A 19,563-nucleotide genomic window follows, 5' to 3' on the forward strand; every position below is an offset into this window, starting at 1 on the left:
AAAACTCATTGTATATAATCTTGTAAATTCACGGCTAATGCATCACTTAAGATTCCTGCGTGAGACGATTCCGGCTGTGTGTAATCCTGGATTACCTTTAAAGGAATCTGGAGGCACTGGCCCCATTAACACCCACGGGGAGCCACGTTAACCTGATCTGTTCCCCTCAGGTGCACAACATCTTCACGTTCAACAGTAAGGGTCATTGTGAAGAGGAATTCCCCCACTCCCCCACACCATGAAGAGAGGGCTTTTTGTGTCATGGAGAGGAAGATACAGGGCGGCACAGTGTGCCTCATCTCACAGCTGTTGCTCAATCCTCTCTACCTGTAAAGTGCTGACAGCCGTCCACTGTTTTTACCACTGCTGACTTAGAATAAGTCAGCAGTGACACATCAGGTAACCTTTATGACCTTGGATCCTCCACATACCTGCTTGTTAATGTTAAATACAGTATGTAATGTTTTGTACAGGCCAGGAAGCACAAATCTTCTTGCTAAAACAATAAGCTTCAGATATCTTTTTGTCCAACCTGTTGTTGCAAAACATCTTTTTTTTGTCAAGTCATGGTTGTTGTTTTTCTCCCCTCGAGTAATAATGAAGTGCGGTTTGTCAGAAGGAAATTGATGAGAGAAATCTATTGTTACTGGATTCATCTGTCATCTGCAGTCATCTGTCTTCATGGCTGACACGAGGAAATACTGAAATTCAATAGGCTCCCGAACTGTACAGTAGGCCACGTCCGTACCGCCACACCTCACCTTTCATGTCATTTTCCAGTGTTACTCACTGAAAGAATCATTAACGCGACCTTGCTGTCAGAGTCTTTACCGTTGAAACACAGCTCCGACCAAACAGAATATTAACAGCTGTTGGGGAAAATATGAGGTGCAAAGTACAAGTGAAAGTACCACTGTTGTACCATTCTAGCATTATAAAGTACGATTTAAATACTTGTGACCGCGGTGATAAAGGCAGGGGTGCACCATCAGGAGAGGCAAACCAGGAAAATGTTTTGGGCACCCCCGATGGCCACTCATAAATCTCCCATAATGGCACTATACCAGGCGTTGCAGCGGTTAGCGCACGGTTGTGCAGAGAGGTGGGAGTGTCACTTAAATGGCCCATTTAAGTACTCATTTGATATGAATGGCTGGTTATGTGGCCACGGCGGCGTGACTTCGGGTTGCAATTCTCCAAAAGTTGATTCTGTTTCAACTTTTCGCTGCAAAATGATTCAGGGAAATTCCTTCAACACAGCCTTCAAGGTCCAGTGTGTAGGATCTGGCGGTATCTAGTGGTGAGTTGAGGAGATTGCGACCAACTGAAGCCTCTCCCGTGTACCAAGCATGTTGTAGAGCTACGGTGGCCGATGCTTAAATGCAAATGGCCCTCTCTAGAGCCAGTTGTTGTAAGAGTAGTGTATAGGTCATTTGGAGCAGAGCAAGTGCGTAGTGTGTGTACGTAGGAAGTGAGTGGTGAAGCAAGAGAGAGAGAGCGGTGGCGGCAGCGGCGGGAGCGAGTAACGTTATCGACTCCGGCCCAAGCAGGAAAAGTTAACAGTGTTTGGTTTGTCCATTCTGGGCTACTGTAGAAACATGGCGGTGCAACATGGTGGACTCCGTTAAGAGGACCCGCTCCCAGATATAAACGGCTCATTCTAAGGTAACGAAAACACAACGCTTCTTAGATTCAGGTGATTCTACACTAAAGAAAACATAATTATGAAGATTATGTTTCATTTCTGCTAATAGATCCCCCTAAATGTTACACACTGCTCCTTTAAGTGTCGTTGATTTTACCTCTCAGAAAAACGGATGTTTAGCTCTGTGACTTGAATGTAATGATAATATATGAAAGGCACAAACTAGGCTGCTAAAAATTAGTTATTTTCAGATGAATATATCTCATGCAGATTAAGATTCTGCATCCCAAGTGTGTAGCCCCCTAAAGCAAAGAAACCCCTAAAATAAACAACACTAAACATGGCTTTTAAGAATAAGTCTTTATGTATTTCTCTATGTGAAACAAATGGCTATTATACTACACAAATAGAAGCGGATACTGTAAGAGACAGAGACCATCTCTGAGAAATAAGTACAGAACATGAAAATACACATACCGGTATTATAGAACTGTAAATTATTGCTTGTTTTGCTACTTTGTTTTTCTGGATTCCTACAATACAAGACACAATATTCATATTCCAACAGAAACAGTACAACAGTGACAAACGGTATTATTGACCTTTTTAGTAGACGTTCCCCAGAAATAAAAGAAACATTCAAACAGAGTCCATGTCGAACACAACACAATGACAGTTGGTTTTTGATCGAGCATCTTCAGGACTTATTGTTACACATTTTTGTATTTTTTTTTTTCTCCATTACAACATTGCCAAGAGAAGCTGTAACAAACTGCACACTGGGACTGGCCTCAGCAACGAAACAAAAACACTTGGCATATGTACATAAATATACATTTTCATTTCAACTGTGACCAAAATGCACCCGGTTTTAAACACCATGACCACAGAGAGTAAAAAAATCGTCACGAGTGTCTTCCTCCTGCTCCGCCGCTTCGTCTTTATCATAATAAATGCCACCAATCTTCTGTCTGCTTAGATAACCGCGACAGCTTTACTTTAGTGCCAATAAAACTGCACTCTGCCAACATTTCTAAGAACTTTCTCAGCAGATAAGATGAATGTTTCTTGCGGACAAACACGAAAAACAAAGACATTGATTTTGCTCTGCAGTGTCATCCTGCCTCATTTAAAACCTATAACTGCACTGCATGTCTACACCTTTACAAGTGGTACACTCCCATAGATCCAAAAAAAGGCCTGAAATTCTTCAAGGTTCACACTAGCAAAAAGGAAGTGGAGTGTTTCACTCACTGCAATATGCTGGTGAAAAGGCTAACCAGGTGTTCAGCTTGAGATAAAAGAAAAAAAAAACACAATAAAGAAACAGAGAAGAAATGTAATGTGCTTCCTACTTTGTCTCAAGAAGGACTATTTTATGTGAAGGAAACAAACAAAACACTGACGATAAAGTGCTCACATGCAGACGGACTTGTCTTTTGCGTACTAATATTGTTATATAGCAAAAAGGTATTTTTAGATTTCATGCTGCCAAATGACAAATAAGGTTTAGACTCACCGCTGACACCCAAAAAGCCCTGTTAGGAACATTTGTTCATGCTGCTTCTAAAGCGCTGAAATATTTCATTAAATAACTGAGGAGGTGAAACACTGATATGATACAGGATGTGGGGAGAATTAATAAAAAAAAAGGGAAAAATATTTATGATTTTTTTAAGTTGAGATTTGTTCCACTGAACTAGATGAAAAAAAAGTATATGTGCTTATATAAAATTAAAAATAATGCAATAAAAAGTTGGGAAAATATGATTCCTTTCTTCACTTTAACATCAGTGTCTCTGAGTGAGAAAAATGTATGTTGTCATGACAACATGGGTGAGTGAATGCTTTGGTTGATATCTCATGAGGCTACCTAATTTTCCCTTTTCTCAGCAAAAACTAGAAAATCTAAAAGGACTATTTCCACAAATCTACCGCTCGGCTATTTACAGCGAGAAGCAGCGCAGTATTCTGACGGTCGAGAGCTCCGCAACTGCTCGGAGATATCGAGAGATACTCAGTGCAAAACAAGCAGTCGTAGGTTTCAGAAGAAAGCCTGACACGTAGAAAGTGGGTTTGATCAAACAAGACATTAGAGATGTGAATTACAACAAACAGAATCAGAAAAACAAAAACAAAAAATCCACATCCCCGAACCCCTTGAAGAAAAATGAGGGGGATGAACTGTCTCTGATCCGTCGAATCCCAACAAAAGCGACAAATGGCAAATTTGCCATCAAGTTGAAGACTGAACTGTCAATCTTACGGAAAAAAAACCCCATTCAGCTTCTTTTTATCCCCCTAAGACGTCACTTTAAATTCTGCGCGGGGATATGCGTCAAAAAGCGTCACACTGTTTCCCCTGTCATCACGAACAACAATTAAAAAACACCTCAGCTCATCATCTACAGAAGTAACTAAGCATGCAAAAAAGTGTCGGGGTATCAAATACATTGTAAGAATACACACCTAGTAGTTCAGCAAAAAACAACACCTCTCCAAATAAAAAAAAGACAAAAAGCGAAAACGAGCGAAAAAAGAAAAAAAGAAAAAACAGCCACCACAACTTTGTTAGTCACTATGACGCTTCGTGCTGTGTGTGATGTTAAATAGGTTCCTTTTTCTTGATATATCTTGTTAGTATTTGTGTTTCTGTACGTATCTTTTTTGTAATACAGTATATACATGCAGACAAGAGTGGGAACATCACACACTCAATCTTGATGCAAGCTGAAGCGACAAACCAGCAGATATGAAAATGGATGAAAAAGAAGAAAAAATAGACATATATATCTATATATAATCTGAAAACACAATTTATTGTAAAAAAAAAGAAGAAGAAAAATGTCTTTGTTTAACCAAAGATTATTGTACACACGACTGTGAGACGAAGGGAGAGGTACAAGCGAACAAGCTAACTGACTAGCAAGCTACAGAGCAGGACTAGCAATGAGAGCTGAGTGTGTGTGATAAGTGACAGGTGCCTGCGTTGGGACAGGTATCCCCCCCCCCCCTCTTGCTGAAAACGAGGAGGGGTGGGGTCGGTGGGGTGGAGGCAAAGCGTGCCCGCCGCTCCCCACGCTGTCCGCAGAATGTGATGAGTGTGTGTGTGAATCTCATCCATCCCCTTCAAGCCGCCTCATTCCATCGCCGCGCTCCCCACAAACGCCATCTTCGAGCAATGTTTGTTGGTTTGTTTTTGCTTGTAGTTGAACTGAAATGAGGGGCATCGACGCTCTCCGTGAGTGCAGAGACGAGAGAGAGAGGGCAGGTGTGTTGCGGGTTTTTTAAGGGGCGGTCAGGGGGGCCGCGCCGGTGTCGGTGGGGGAGGCCTCTCTAGTTGAAGACTTTGGGGGGTCCCTCGGGACGTCTGGTCTGGACGATCTGCTGCTTTGGCCGCGCCGCCTCGTCCTCCTCCGCATCGCTCTCGCACACGTGAACGACCACGCTGGGGGTGGACTCTGTGCCCGCGTGGAGCTCGTACTTTTCGCCTGCAAAGAGAGGGAGGGGAAGGAGTTACTAAAGAAAATTCTACATGAAATACTCTTTCAGTCAGTGCATTTATTCAACTACTGTACTTAAAACATCTTGTCCTCTATGGTGGAGAGGAGGTCGTGTTGCTCAGCATATATGTTCACATTATACGTATCAACTTTTGTCATATGGATAGTTTATGTTGTATTTTCATTAAACATCCTTCCTCATCCGATGACAGGGGCGTACTGTAAAGGACAGACGGTGTCGTATCCTGTACAGATTGTAAAACCCCCTGAGGCAAATTTGTTAATGTGATATTGGGCTTCACAAATAAAATTGACTTGACTTATCTTATTGTCAACACATGATCCTACAAGTATTATCTGGGTAACCAAAGCCTGATATAACTTGTATACCTCTGTGCCATAGATCTCCACTGTTGTCCAAAATAAAAATAAAGGCATTGCGATTTATTTATTTATTTATTATTTAGTCCTTCTTACTTTGAAGTACTCACTAGAGAACCAAATGTGTATTTATACACTGCTGAAAATAATCCCCAACTAATGTGCAATGTAACCCTGTTTGAATATTGTTGACTAAAAATCTACAATACCCAGCTGTTTGAGCTCTTAACAATTTGATGGCTGCGTTTCTGTCTTTCAGAGGAGTGGGCTCAGTTTTAAAGCTAGAGTGAAGATACTGGTATCATATGAAACTAGAATACATAAAGAATATCACACCGACAATATTGCACTATCTGTTTATACCATGTTTATTTTATAGCTTATTTTGTAAATTGTACATTTTTTATTCTTATTTTATTCTAACGTTTATCTATTCTTTGTTATTATACTGTTTGCCTCGCACCAATAAGCCAAAGAAAATTCCTCGTGTATACCCCTTACACCTGGCAATAAACACCTTTCTGATTCTGATTCTGATTCTGTTAGCTTGTCGGGAAGAACGCTAAAAAATGCTCCAAAGTTATGCTACATTTTTGGTGAGCAAAAACTGACATGGCCCAAGGGGTCCCTTGACCTCTGACCTCAAGATATGTGAATGAAAACTCTTGAGATGAGCAGAGTGAAAACTGTGTCTTATTAGATAAAACAGATGTTGACAAACTGCATAATTTGAAGTTGAAAAAAGGTAATAAATCAAAATATATCTTATCGCAATACTCAGCATATCACAAAATAAAGAAATAGAAAAATGTAAAAACGCAATAAGATCGTATTGTGATATCGTATCATAGAGCCTCTGGTGATTCCCGCCCCTAATAATAAGTAATTTTACCTTTGCTGATAATACTTATCAGAATGATCAGTTACTTAGTTTATCTTGTATGCAGGACTATTACTTGTAAAGGAGTATTAATAGCTTTACTTAGGGAAAATATTTGAATATTTCTTCCATCATTATTGATAGGGAGACCAAAAACACTGTCTGAAAAGACAGTGAGACCAGCTTAAGCAGCTCTGGTTGAAATACTATGCTTTATTTATTTATTATTATTGTTATTTGTTACTATTTGTTACACTTTGAGGATATTTTTACAGCACAAAATAATCTACTGTCTGTCTGTCTGTCTGTCCGTTGCATTGAAGATCAGGTCAGCACATGGCTTCAAGAGAAAACAAAGAGACTTTCCTTGGAATAGTCCAGCCATTTGTCCAGATGCCAAACTCAGCGGACTCACATTGAAAACACACACTTGCTAGATTGTATCACAGTTGCCATGGAGATGAGATCAGACAGCTGGCAGACAGGAGGAAATTGGTCTAGTGGCGTTTTTCACTGCGGTGCCAAACAGAGAGAGGGACAGTGAATAGAGTCCTGCTGTTACCGCAGGGAGTTGACAGAGGGAGTCAGCGCGCTGTGCTGCAGCCCCGGCGCTAATCTGATTTCAGATGCCAGGATGTGAGGCGAGGAACAAAGCCATTTCCTGATTCCTCATGTTGCTATGGTAACAGCAGAATGTGTCAAAGTGGTCCTCCGGGCTGGACAGTGAGTGTGTGTGTGTGTGTGTGTGTGTGTGTGTGTGTGTGTGTGTGTGTGTGTATGTATGCGGGAAGTTTAATCATGTTTTTGTTGATGATAAAAAAAAAGATAACTGAGTTCAACTGAATACAAATTTAGAAGTAATGTTTTCCAGTTAGACGTGCAGTTTCTGCTGAGATGGAAGGAAGCTGCCACACCCACATATTCTCAATAATGTGCGTGGATCTGATAAGAAATGTTACAAGATTTACAGCCCTTTCTAACATATTTTCAGGGTTCCCATGTGTTGTGTGTCAGAGTGGTGACCTCTGACACTTCACATTTTATTCACCTATTATTAATCTCCCTATTTATATTGTTTTATTTGTATTTATTTATTCTCTTCTCTTCCTCCTATATCTATTCTATCACTATAACCCCATTTTTAACCACATTTTCATTCATCCATTTAGTTAGTGTGTGTAAAACGTACTGATTTGCAAATACATTGTACAATACTTTTTGATTGAAAATTAATAAAAAATAGTTTTCCACTTCATCCGCATGAGCCCACGTACACAAACCTGGACAGACATTGTGGACGTGACACACCTTTTCCTGTGTGTTAGGTGACATTTTATAAAGGTTGCTGCAATCTAAAATCTTGTCGACGAAGGCAGACAGAGGCGTCATTATTTCTGAGCGGAGAAAGCCGACTGGGGAACGAGGCTGCTGGGAAAGATCTTAAAACCCTCTAAATGTAACCGTGCTGAGCTGAACTGATCTGCCTACACGTCATACACTTGCTAAAATTGTAATGCAGGATGGGAACTGCAAAAAAGATTTGTGGTGAAGTGAAACTTATCTACATTTTAATCATTACATTAGTTTGTTGTTGCGATTCCCATTTTTTTAATTTCAGATTACTTTATTGCCTTTTGCGACAGTGGACTGTTATTATCTGTCAACTGTCTATTCATCTGTCATCTGTCAGTTGTTCATCATCAGAGATGTATAAAGTGCGCGCGAAAGACAAATACCCATACAAAGAGAAGCTAACAGAGGCAAAGGAGCGATATATGATGTGTTTTGAACACCTGTCAACAGTTTACAAACGGGTAGGTTTAGGACCTTCAGATCTACATGCCAAATGACAACTACACAATCATCCAGACAAAGATAAGATAGTTAATGTTACGTTAACTGAATACTAATGAAAACATCGGCTAATACTGTATAATTAATCTACCGGTATCTTGCAAAATAAAACTCCTACTACATTTTATTACTCGGCTTTGTTGAATACTCGATTCAGATTGGTTAAGCACAGCGTTCTAAGGTGTGTTATTTCTTTATAGCAGACCGTTGCTATGTATAACAGACCGTTGCTATGGGGGCAGTTCTGATGTCGGACTCTGGCGGAACCGTTTTTGTCTCAAATTATTGATTTCTTCAGTAAGTAGCCGTGTAATAAGCTGGATAACGTACAGCTAGCGGGTCATTGTTGTGAAAGAAACAGGGTGATGAGAGACCCCAACGCGAAGCCCTGTCGGGGTTTCTTTCACAACAATGACCGGCTCGCTGTACATTATCCCTTACTTGTCTTTTGAATCTTATTCACTCTCATCCTTTACCCTGCTTATCCAGACATCTATAAGGCAGAGGTTTAGTTGGAGACGACAGTCTGATGCTGCTATAACGTTAATGTATGACTGTATTACTGCAGCAGCCTCCCACTCAAGCTAACGATAGCTTGTCACTGTCACCATCGTAATTTAGTGATTTACCACACTGAGAGTGAATATTCACGTATCGTATTTGTGCCTCACATCTCAGTGTGAAAGCCTCGGTTAACCCGCTACACAACAGTGTTTCTTTCCCCCAAAAGGGAGCACAGCGATGACACGATGTTGGTCTGGTCTCAAATCTTCGGCATAGCGTTATTACTATTACCGCTTTGTTTAAAGCAGTTTGAAGAAGTTGAAACATGTCTCCAAACTTCTACATAAATAGCAATAAGAAAATGAATTCCTTGCATACAAATTAGAGACCTTGCAAATCCATACACACAAACACAGAGATATTGGCATTGATGCATATTTCCTTAGAGATGTCAGAATGCAGCAAGTGAAGGTTAAGCACCCTTGACAGTGATGGATGGTGGCCAGCGCTGTGGGTTTCATTTATGGGCTTCAAGCTGATTTATTTTATTTATTTTATGTTGCTGCCTGAGCGAGACCGCGTGCACAGTAACACTGGAGCAGGAAATTCTATGTTGACAGTCATTTCACATAGAAAGATCGATTTTTAAAATGCCACTCAATTCATAATTACATTATAGAACCACGTAATGGCAGTCTTTCCATACAAATGCATCTGTGATCAAGTATATTAGATCTAATTGTGCTTCGCAGACCTTACTGAAATGCCTGCAGGAAAAGTCAAGAATAAAACAGTGATTATCAGCAATGTCCACTCCAATTCCTTTGTCAAATTGCTTCCTAGACAAATAACCTTTCCATAACACCCCGCTGAAGAGCGTGAAATTATTTCCTGTTTCTATCTGGGTGACTCAAATTAGATTTTTTTTTTTTTTTTATACCTTCATTACACACCTTTTCCTCTGTGTCATATCTGTGTGTGTGTCTGTGTAAGTATGAGCACACTGCACAAGCTCGTTGAACACATTTACTGAGTACTGACCAGGTCCGAGCTTGGCTACTGCACACAGCAGGTCGTAGTTGATGACGGGCGTAGCGTCTTCGCTCTGGCTCCAGCCCACGGGTGGCGAGGCGGGCGGTGAGATCAGAAACTGTTTGGTGGGCTGGGGAGGGGCCAGGTACGACTTGTCAATGTCCTCGTCGCCACTCTGGACCTGTCGGAGATGAGATGACAACTGATGAAGGCTGTGTTTCTGTCTAATCTTTACACCTGTCTCATGGTTCACTGGTTCAATACACTGCATGGTGGATAAAGCTGCAACCTCACTTCATGCCTGTGGAAAGTGAAAGTAGACAAATTGATCTAAACTGTTTTTTTTTTTTTATCTTTGAAACATTACACACAAAGAAGGGGTCAAATTGGGATAGTTGTCAAAGTTCCTGTACTTTTTCAGAATATGTAATCGTGATGCTTAAGAGCAAGAAAAGCACATTAGTTTTGCAGTCACGGCTTCAGTCTTTCAGTCTCAAATTGCAGGCTCCTTCCCATGAGAAGATTTTGGCGTTTTGATAGCAGACAATTGCCATAATTGCAATACCTACATGTGCAATCTGTCTGAGCGTTAATCCTCTTACATCAAAGTAGTGAGAGGTGCAGCAGGGGGTCATGGCTGGTGATGTATTTGTGATAAAAATGGACATCAATTATAAGTTGACTCAGAAGGCAGGAGTTTGTTGATTTGCAGGCCAAATGACATCCAGGCATCTGGGCTAAATTGTGTTTTAAAATGAGTATTTTTTAAAGACATCTAGCATACATATAACAGATGCTTTAACAGAGCTTTGGTGACTGTATTTCAATGGGTTGACTGGACCTGCTACACATGCAGCATGCAGCAACATTCACTTAAATTTCTCTTATATTTTGCTCTTAATTTTCTGTTAAGAGAAAAAAATCGGAGAAGTCAACTCCAGATGTTCTTAACCATATAAATCTGCTCTTAGCGAGGTGTGCTGAATGATGAATCCCACTTGATCATAAATTGGAGGCGTGTGGCTGATTGTTTATTATTAGCATACGTAACGCCTCCTAAGTACTATTTAAGGGCAGGTGTTGTGCCGTGAGCAAATACTCCGGCATATGCCCTAGAATGGCATAGATAGATAGATAGATAGATAGATAGATAGATAGATAGATAGATAGATAGATAGACATAGGCCTATATTACTACTGTTACTGGTACTGTTAAATTTAAATAAAATAAAATGTTTTTATAGTGATTTGGGATCAATAGCATTTATTTAGCCCACAAACTTAATAATCCAATCATTATAATTACTCTAAAACATACAATAATCTAAATTTGATTACATGATATTCATTAGATTTTTTTAATGTACCTCAAATTAAAAACTTGTCTCCTTGCGTTAGACAAACAATTTGTGAACTGTGAAAACAAGATGTTTTCTTCTTATCTTGGTAAGAGTGCTCTCGACCACTAGTAAAAATGTACTCTCTTACCTAAGAGAAAAGCCAAAATAAGAAAACATTGGTAAATCCCAGAAATCAAATGTGTACTAACAAAATATGGAAATATATATCCAAATCATGGATACGCACAAAAATAAGAGGAAATCTGTTCGTCTATCACTTTTTGTAAGAGGCCCTTTGTAATATAGACAAAGGTTATATGTAACCAGCTAGCTGTCTAAATTTTTGCTTTTCAACCTTATTTAGTCCACTTTAAACCAAAACGATCAATTCACCCACAGATTATAAAATCCATGCCAACTCTAATCTTATCTTTGTATCTATGAGCTAATAATATGTATAACAATTCCATCACAGTACAGAAGATATATGATCTTCTTACTTTGTGTTTGTACTAGAAACACTTTTCTTTCCCTCTCTCCCCCAAAGGCAACAGACAGACACGCACCAACACACAGCTATGATGGAGGAGAAATCAAGAATTCATGTGTTCATGCGTTCAATCATGTGACGGATGAGGTTTGACAGCAGGGTTGGAGGGTTGAGGAAGCAGTCAGGTGTGGCTCAGCGAAGAGAATAAAGAAGAGAGGAAGTGAAAGGACTTGAGAGGAGAGTTGTTTTTGTCCCTTGTTGTGTGTGAGTCTATGTTGCGATGAATGATGCACTTAACTTATACACATAACTTCCCATGTAAACAATCACTGCTCTTCCTTAGACGCTCCATATCCCAGGCCCCCTTCCTGCCCTTTCCCAGAGCCCTTAACTGACACTCACTTGGGCAAAGTAGAGTTTGAGCTTCTTGCCGTTGAACTCGGTCTCGTGCAGCTCGATGCGAGCGCGGGCAGCGGCCTCTGGGGTGCTGAAGTTGATCCGGACTCTCCGGAAGCTTTTGAACATCTGGAAAGTCGTCTGTTCATCGTAGCTCCTAAACAACGCCTCGAACCTCTCCTGCAGGGGATAAAAATAGAAAAAGAAAATGAGATAAGAGATGGATTTGAAGATATTTATGTTGATATTCTGAAGATACTGTAGGAGAAAATTCATATGATCTGTTAATTAATCTGGATAAAACACACTTCATGTATCAATAGCAAGTAAGCATAGGTTACAAAACTGACAGTTACATTCTTTATCGACTAATCTGTGTATTCATTTTTCAATGAATTCTTTCTTTCCTGGAACAAAACATTTCCCAGAGCCCAAGGGGAAATCTTCAGATTGCTTGTTTTGTCCAACAAAAACCCAAAGATGCTCAATTTACACAAATACAGAACAGAGAAAAGTAACATATGCAAACATTTGTCAAGTTGAAACCAGCAAATCTTTGGCATTTTCGCCTCATAAATGACTTGAACAATTAGTCGATTGTCAAAATTGTTGTTGTTGCATTTTCTGTTGATCGCCTTATCGATTGACGAACTGTTTCAGCGCCAGCAAGGAGGGTTGCAACCAACGCTTATTTTCATTGTCGCCTAATCTGTCGATTGTTTTCTCAATTAATGGATTAGTTGTTTGGTCTATAAAATGTCAGAAAATGGTGAAAAATGTCGATCAGTGTTTCCCAAAGCCCAAGATGACGTCCTAAAATGTCTTGTTTTGTCCACAACTCAAAGATATTCAGTTTACTGTCACAGAGGAGTAAAGAAACCAGAAAATATTCACATTTAAGAAGCTGGATTTGAGAGAGTTTTGACATTTTTTTCTTAAAAAATCACTCAAACCAATTAATCGATTATCAAAATAGTTGGCAATTAATGTAATAGTCGACAACTAATCAATTAATCGTTGCAAAGCTACTAGCAACATAGAGGTGTGGTTGCTTTCTGGTAAAATGTCCTCGGGAGCAGATCAGTCAATATCATGTTACATGCTTTATTTTGAAAATAATCCTTCAAAATCCAGAAGAAAATGCAATCAAATATTCTTAATAAGTATATATTTTGTGTAAATATCCAACACAAATGATGTCATGTCTGCACTATTTCCATATTTTTGGTAAAAAACATGAGACATTTCATGGTGAGCTGAAAATTGGGGGTTTAAGTTATTCACTGACACCTCTGTCTGAGCATCAGACGTGACTCTAACTGCTCTGCACCCATTTCATTTGCTATTGAGTTAATGGGGAAATTAGATTTCCAACTTCCCGTCATTTTCCTGCAATCTTCTCTGATGCCGTCTGTCTCTCCGTCCTCTTTCCTCTCTCTTTCCGTCTCTTTGTGTAATTCTCTCCATTCTCCGATCACTCCCCCCTTCCTCCTCATGCATCACACTTTGTCTTTAACTATACCCATATGATATATTCCCACATCTCCAATGTTTTATTACTCCGTCCTCTCCATGGGCACCAAATTGGCCTCCTCAGCTGTGAACTCAATCAAGCGGCTCAGTAGGAGGGCGAAAGGAAAAAGGCCGCCAGGAGAGCTGGTTTCTGAGTAATCAGTAGCGCTGTTCTTTGTCTCCTAGCCGACCATCTCCCAGAACAGGCGGAGACGTGACTATGAAACCCAGTCCAAAAATCAAGATGGATGATGGACTGAACAGTTTCACTTTGGACTGAAAGTTTGTTGCCTTTTCCTATTCCCTTTAATTTATTCATGTGTCCTGAGAGCCACATGTGTGCAGTCAACATTGATTGGTAACTTTGGCCCCTATCAAATCAGTCCATGATTGTGTTGTTGCGTCTCAGTGCTTGTCTCGAATTATTTTCAGTGGGAAACAGAAGACTGAAGTACTCCCACGACATGTCCCTTGTTTGGCTGACACAGCACCTCTCACCAGGATGCAAAGGGTGCGTGTTAGCGGGAGGAGCACAGGCGGCGTGTCGGCTGTGAGATCTGCCTCTGCACATTAGTGACAGCTTAGTGATGATGGCTGACACAACCAGGTATCTGTAAACTCGGTTCACTGAAATGAGCGTTCGGCTCTGTCTGTGTGTCCTGTGTCCTTTGTATACATATGTATACTGTACAACTGGTCTTATCTTGTTTGACATTTTGTGATTAAAATATATATTATGCTATTTATAGGGCTGTCAATCGATTAAAATATTTGATCGCGATTAATTGCAAATTAATCACATTCTTTATCTGCTCAAAATGTACCTTAAAGGGAGATTTGAAGTATTTAATACTCTTATCAACATGGGAGTGGGCAAATATGATTGCTTTATGCAAATGTATGTATATATTTATCAATTAACAACACAAGACAATGACAAATATTTTCCAGAAACCCTCACAGGTTCTGAATTTAGCATATAAAATATGCTCAAATCATAACATGGCAATCTAAAAGCCCAACAGGCAACAACAGCTGTCAGTGTGTCAGTGTGCTGACTTGACTATGACTTGCCCCAAAACTGCATGTGATTATCATAAAGCGGGCATGTCTGTAAAGGGGAGACTTGTTCATTTTCATTCACATATCTTGAGGTCAGAGGTCAAGGGACCCCTTTGAAAATGACCATGCCAATTTTTCCTTGACAGAATTTAGCATAAGTTTGGAGCGTTATTTAGCCTCCTTCACTACAAGCTAGTATGACATGGTTGGTACCGATGGATTCCTTATGTTTATGATGCCAGAATCTTCATTCAAGCTTTAAAACTGAGCCCGCTACAACCTAAAAACCGCAAGTTGCGTTAATGCGTTAAAGAAATTAGCGGCGTTGAAACAAATTTGTTCTTTAGTGATCAGGAAACTAACAGGAAATATGTTTTAAAGCCTGTAGCATTGTGTTTTTAACATTATTAATTAAGGTACTACTATTTTACAGTTCTTGATGAAAGTCTATTTTACTGCAGCCAAATATGTTTTAGCATTTGTTAGTACAGTATGAGAATGTGCTCTAAAATACAGGGTGTCTTCTGCATCTCTGCAGAGAAATCCCATCACCCTGTCTGACACACGCAGAGGTGTTAATGACTGTGCAAGCTGTGAAACACAGTTACGCTGCAGTGTGGTGTACACTGTCGTGAAACAATTTGCATTTCAAGAATAAGCACATTAACGCTTTTTTACTCATAATCCTCCCCCTTCCTTTATTTCCACTTCTTCTCCCCATGTAAGTGCATCTGGTCTTCCCTTTTTGCTAAACGCCTCAGGGTGGCTGGCTAAACTTCAGAGCTGGCTTCACCTCCGGGCTTCGTGATACCATTTTTAGTCAGGTTTCGAGTTCGCCATACAAGGAAAGCGGGGAAAAGAGGTCGAGTCAGGAATGTGTGAATATCTTGACTCCTTTTATGAGTTTTGAGGAGAATTACAGACTAACTGAGCAATTAAAAATGCTACAATCCCAAAAAGCCAGAGGAGAGAGAAGAGTGTGACTCACCACGATACAGGGACAGCCAAGTGTTAAGTGTGCTCATTTAACATTGATTCTCTCATCCCGACAGACAACTGCAAAACAGTAGTTAACCAAATAGCTTCTTCCCTTTAATTGTGTATAAACAGCAGAAGAAACGACATGTGAAAAATGTTGTATTAAAGAGGTTAAAAGGTCACCCTCTGCAAACCAGATTTCTGTTTCTCTTGTGAGTCCCCGTCACATCATCACTGGAGCACCCCTTTCAGTACAGTACTTTACCCCTAAAGTCTAATACAGTCTCTTATATGTGTTTGTTTTGTTTGGTGTTTTGTGCCCCTGATGATACCAGAGAAACCAGGACACACCCTGTTGCAGAACAGTTTTTTAGTGACCCAATTTGTTTTGATTTTCGTATTCTCTAAAATGGACAGTGATGCTGTTTAAATCTGCAATAATCAATTTTGTGACCACTTGAGGGCAGTGCAACAAGCTCTAAGCACGAGCTCTATTAGCCCCGTTTCGACTGCAGGAACTTTACCCAAAAACTAGGAACCTTTTGAGGAACTCATTGCATTTCGTCCACAGGGACCAGTGTCTAAATTAAGTTCTGGGGCCTTTTTATCCCCCAAAAAGGCCCCGGTCGGGGTAGTACTTTCTGAAATTACAAGAACTTTCGGGGTGGGGTTTGCAGGGATGACTGTCGCTGGTCAAACACACACACACACAGCACCACTGTTTCAACTGCACCGCTTCATTCATAAAACAAGGAAGTACTATAGTATCAATTTAGGACTGTTTTAGGACTTTCCTTTCCTTGTAAAGTAGTCCCGAGACTTCTTGGTGGAAACCCAGCTATTGACATATTATCATCTTACAAGATTGATATAGCAAACTTGTTTAAGCAAATTAGTGGCTTATTTACACATCTAGCAGATACAGAGCAACATTAGCATTCATTTGAAGTTGTGTTTTTGTGCACCTGATGAATGTCAGTTCAATATTCACTATCTTTTAAGCTCGGTTTTGCCAAGTTCTGACAAAAATATATGCACTACTATGTTCACCAGCTACGTTAGTGCTGGAAAGGTAGCGTACTGCCGGTTTATCAGGGCCTTTTCACTGAAAACTGCTGTCTTTTACCTGATGAGAATGGTGAAAGTGAACCAAGGCAGTAAAGTTGTGAGCAGTAAAAACCAAAACAATTACGTAGCTAAACTAGAATTACCGCCTCAAGGTATGCCTCCGCCAACCAGTCGAGTTGCAGTTTACATCCATCTCCGTCCAAAATGTCATCACTTCATCATTTTATCCTATTAGACATTTGTGTGAAATTGTCATAATTAGCATATGAATTCTTGAGTTATGGCCAAAAACAAGTTTGGTGAGGTCACAGTGACCTTGACCATTGACCACCAAATTCTAATCAGTTCATCCCTGAGTTCAAGTGGACGTTTGTACCAAATTTGAAGAAATTCCCTCAAGCCGTTTCTGAGATATCGCGTTCATGAGAATGGTACGTACGTACAGACAACCCAAAAACATGTTTATAAAATGCTACAAAGCTTCGTAGAGTTGAGCGGTTTGTCACCACAAGTGACACTTTTCACATTACACAAAGTATTTTTTTCAATTGCTAATATAAAAATAATGCTTAGTGCAGCTTTAAGGATTTTGGGTAAATAATCAGCAAATTTGATGGGGAAAAGTTTGGATCTGTGCATGGGGAGCATGGAAATCTCATAGCACGATTCTTGGCCAAAACTCTATTTCCAATCTAACTCCTACTTACATTTTAGAGCATTAAACCAGCTATTGTTTGTTTGCAAACTCTGATTTGGGTTTAATTGTAATTAGCTTGAGAATGACAACAAAGCACTTGTTTGGCCTATCTGCAGAGCCCACTTAAGCCCTTATTCAAACCGTGAATTTTCCATGAGCCTTAGCCAGCTACTATGACTCACATGTCATCAAACTCCACGTGTGATAACCGATAAGCTAGTCTTTCTCATACACACACACAAAAACACACACACACAGCGGGTACTTCCTTAAACTAAATTGCTGTTTTGGCATGAGGAGAGATGTGGGGAAAGCTCCGAGATCACGTTCCATAATAGCACGTACTGTTTGTTTTTGACCACTGACGCTGATACACCCACGGCCGTTCGGCGTGTAACAAGTGAGCGTGCTCATTACTAATTTATGTGGTCTCAACGAGCGGACATCCTGAGGGAATGAGAGGAGGAAGACGAAGAAGAGGGGGAACGAGGAAGAGGAGAGGGGTGTTGAGTTACACAGGGCTGAAAAGTGGCCGGCTCATCTGCCATTGCAATGTTCCCTGCGGTGACCTACTCCCTTTGTTCTCTTTGTGCATGTGTGCGTGTGTGAGACTTGTGAGTAAGCATGTGTGTGATGTGCACAATGTGTTCAGGATTCTTCGCTGTGTTTCCACAATTAGTGAGCTGGTATTTCTGTATCCATCCGCACATAGAGTCTGTATGGTAAAGTGACAGGTAGCACCGTTGGTATCGAAGCACGACTGAAGGACGACTGGCGGAGAAAGAGTCGTTTTGACCGCACACACACAGTCACACACACACACACACACACACACACACACACACACACACACACACACACACATACACAGCTTGATCCAGCACCTGCTACTGCTGCTGTATTTGCAGTGACTGAAAGCTGCAGGACAACAGGTGAGAGAGCAGAAGAGAACAGCATGTTCTTGTTTTTCATTCTCAACAAGCCAGATAACAACATCTATTGAAGAAGCTAGACGAAAATACGATTTATCTCACGTACAGTAACTAGGTAACAGAAAACAAGAGAAAACTGGATATACTCTGAGAACAAACGAGGGGGGGAAAAATACACAATGTATAAACCTAACATCACCCTCATGCTTCTCACGTTAAAGTGTATGTTTTACTCGCAGGCTTTGTTTATCTAACAAGAGATATCTGATGTGTTTAGGGTGGAGACAGTCGAGAAGAGGAGGCGTGAAGTCACAGCTCTCAAATAGCCGACAACTCGGCTTGATTGAAACGGCGAGCGCTGTCGTTATGGCTGACCGCAAGTCTCTATATGTCACCTTTACATAACACCTAAAGGGTGCACCTCAACAGGCTAAATTCCCTTCCTTTCCTTTCCTGTCCTGTCTCTTTATCTCTGCCCCGCTGTTTCTCAACTGAGCGAGCCTGGGGGGACTGTTTTATCATCATGCAAGCAGCAATTTGCAACATGACATCTTTTCTTCTCACTTTAATTTGGACACATTTCACTAATCAGAACAATTGCCATTCTTGCGACCCATTTATGAGAATGCAAGAATCTTGTAGAACTGCTCGCAAATCGCTTTTCTTAAAGAGGCCCCTGGAAAACAGTAACAGCTTAGAGCCAAGGTAATTAAGAAAATTACTAAAGGAGATAGTTTCTTGTATGCATCGTTAGGGAAATATACTTAAGGCTCTGTGTTTAAAGTCTTTATATACGGGATTCAGAGCATTAATCAAACAGCAACTAGCCATGTGGAGTAATGTCTACCTGAGCAGAGATTGAAGTCACTCTCCCTCCGTGTGCGTTGTAATCCAAGCTTTACTTTGTTGACATAGCCGGGCCGGCCACACATGCATTTTAGCGCATGTGAGTCTCTCTGTTGTGCCCATGGTTGTATAAAGAGAACTGGATACAGCGTTGGAGGCGGGCTCCTGTTCATTCCTATGAGAATTGTTCAGTGGAGCATGAAGCCAAAATGGCCCGACTGCCGAGTGATAAAGTACCATCCGGCAATCTTTCGCATCCATTGGTCCCATAGAGCAGGTGCAGTTTCCTTTAACTCTGCGCTCCAGCCCGCGCTCCAGCCCGCGCTCCAGCCGCAGTCTGGTGCTCATTCACATGAACGGACGAAGGGAAATAACTCTGGATTAGTGCATTTTAAAACTTTTAGGACTGACAGGAGATCGGGGAGAGGGACGTAATTGCGGAC

At 40.6% G+C, this 19,563-nt stretch overlaps 1 protein-coding gene across 2 annotated transcripts in view; it reads right to left on the reverse strand.

The window, feature by feature from the left end:
• Positions 1-1,990: 1,990 nt before the first annotated feature.
• Positions 1,991-19,563, reverse strand: part of rcan3 (regulator of calcineurin 3) — a 54,183-nt gene continuing 36,610 nt past the window's right edge. For both annotated transcript variants that reach the window (XM_074661094.1, XM_074661095.1), the window contains 3 exons: positions 12,032-12,205; positions 9,809-9,980; positions 1,991-5,136 (listed from right to left, as the gene is read on the reverse strand). In XM_074661094.1, the coding sequence (XP_074517195.1) occupies positions 4,982-5,136; positions 9,809-9,980; positions 12,032-12,205 (501 nt within the window). In that variant the 3' untranslated portion in view covers positions 1,991-4,981. The remainder of the gene's footprint in view (positions 5,137-9,808; positions 9,981-12,031; positions 12,206-19,563) is intronic.

This window comes from Sebastes fasciatus, chromosome 15, assembly GCF_043250625.1.
Source record: "Sebastes fasciatus isolate fSebFas1 chromosome 15, fSebFas1.pri, whole genome shotgun sequence".
Lineage (NCBI taxonomy): Eukaryota > Metazoa > Chordata > Actinopteri > Perciformes > Sebastidae > Sebastes > Sebastes fasciatus.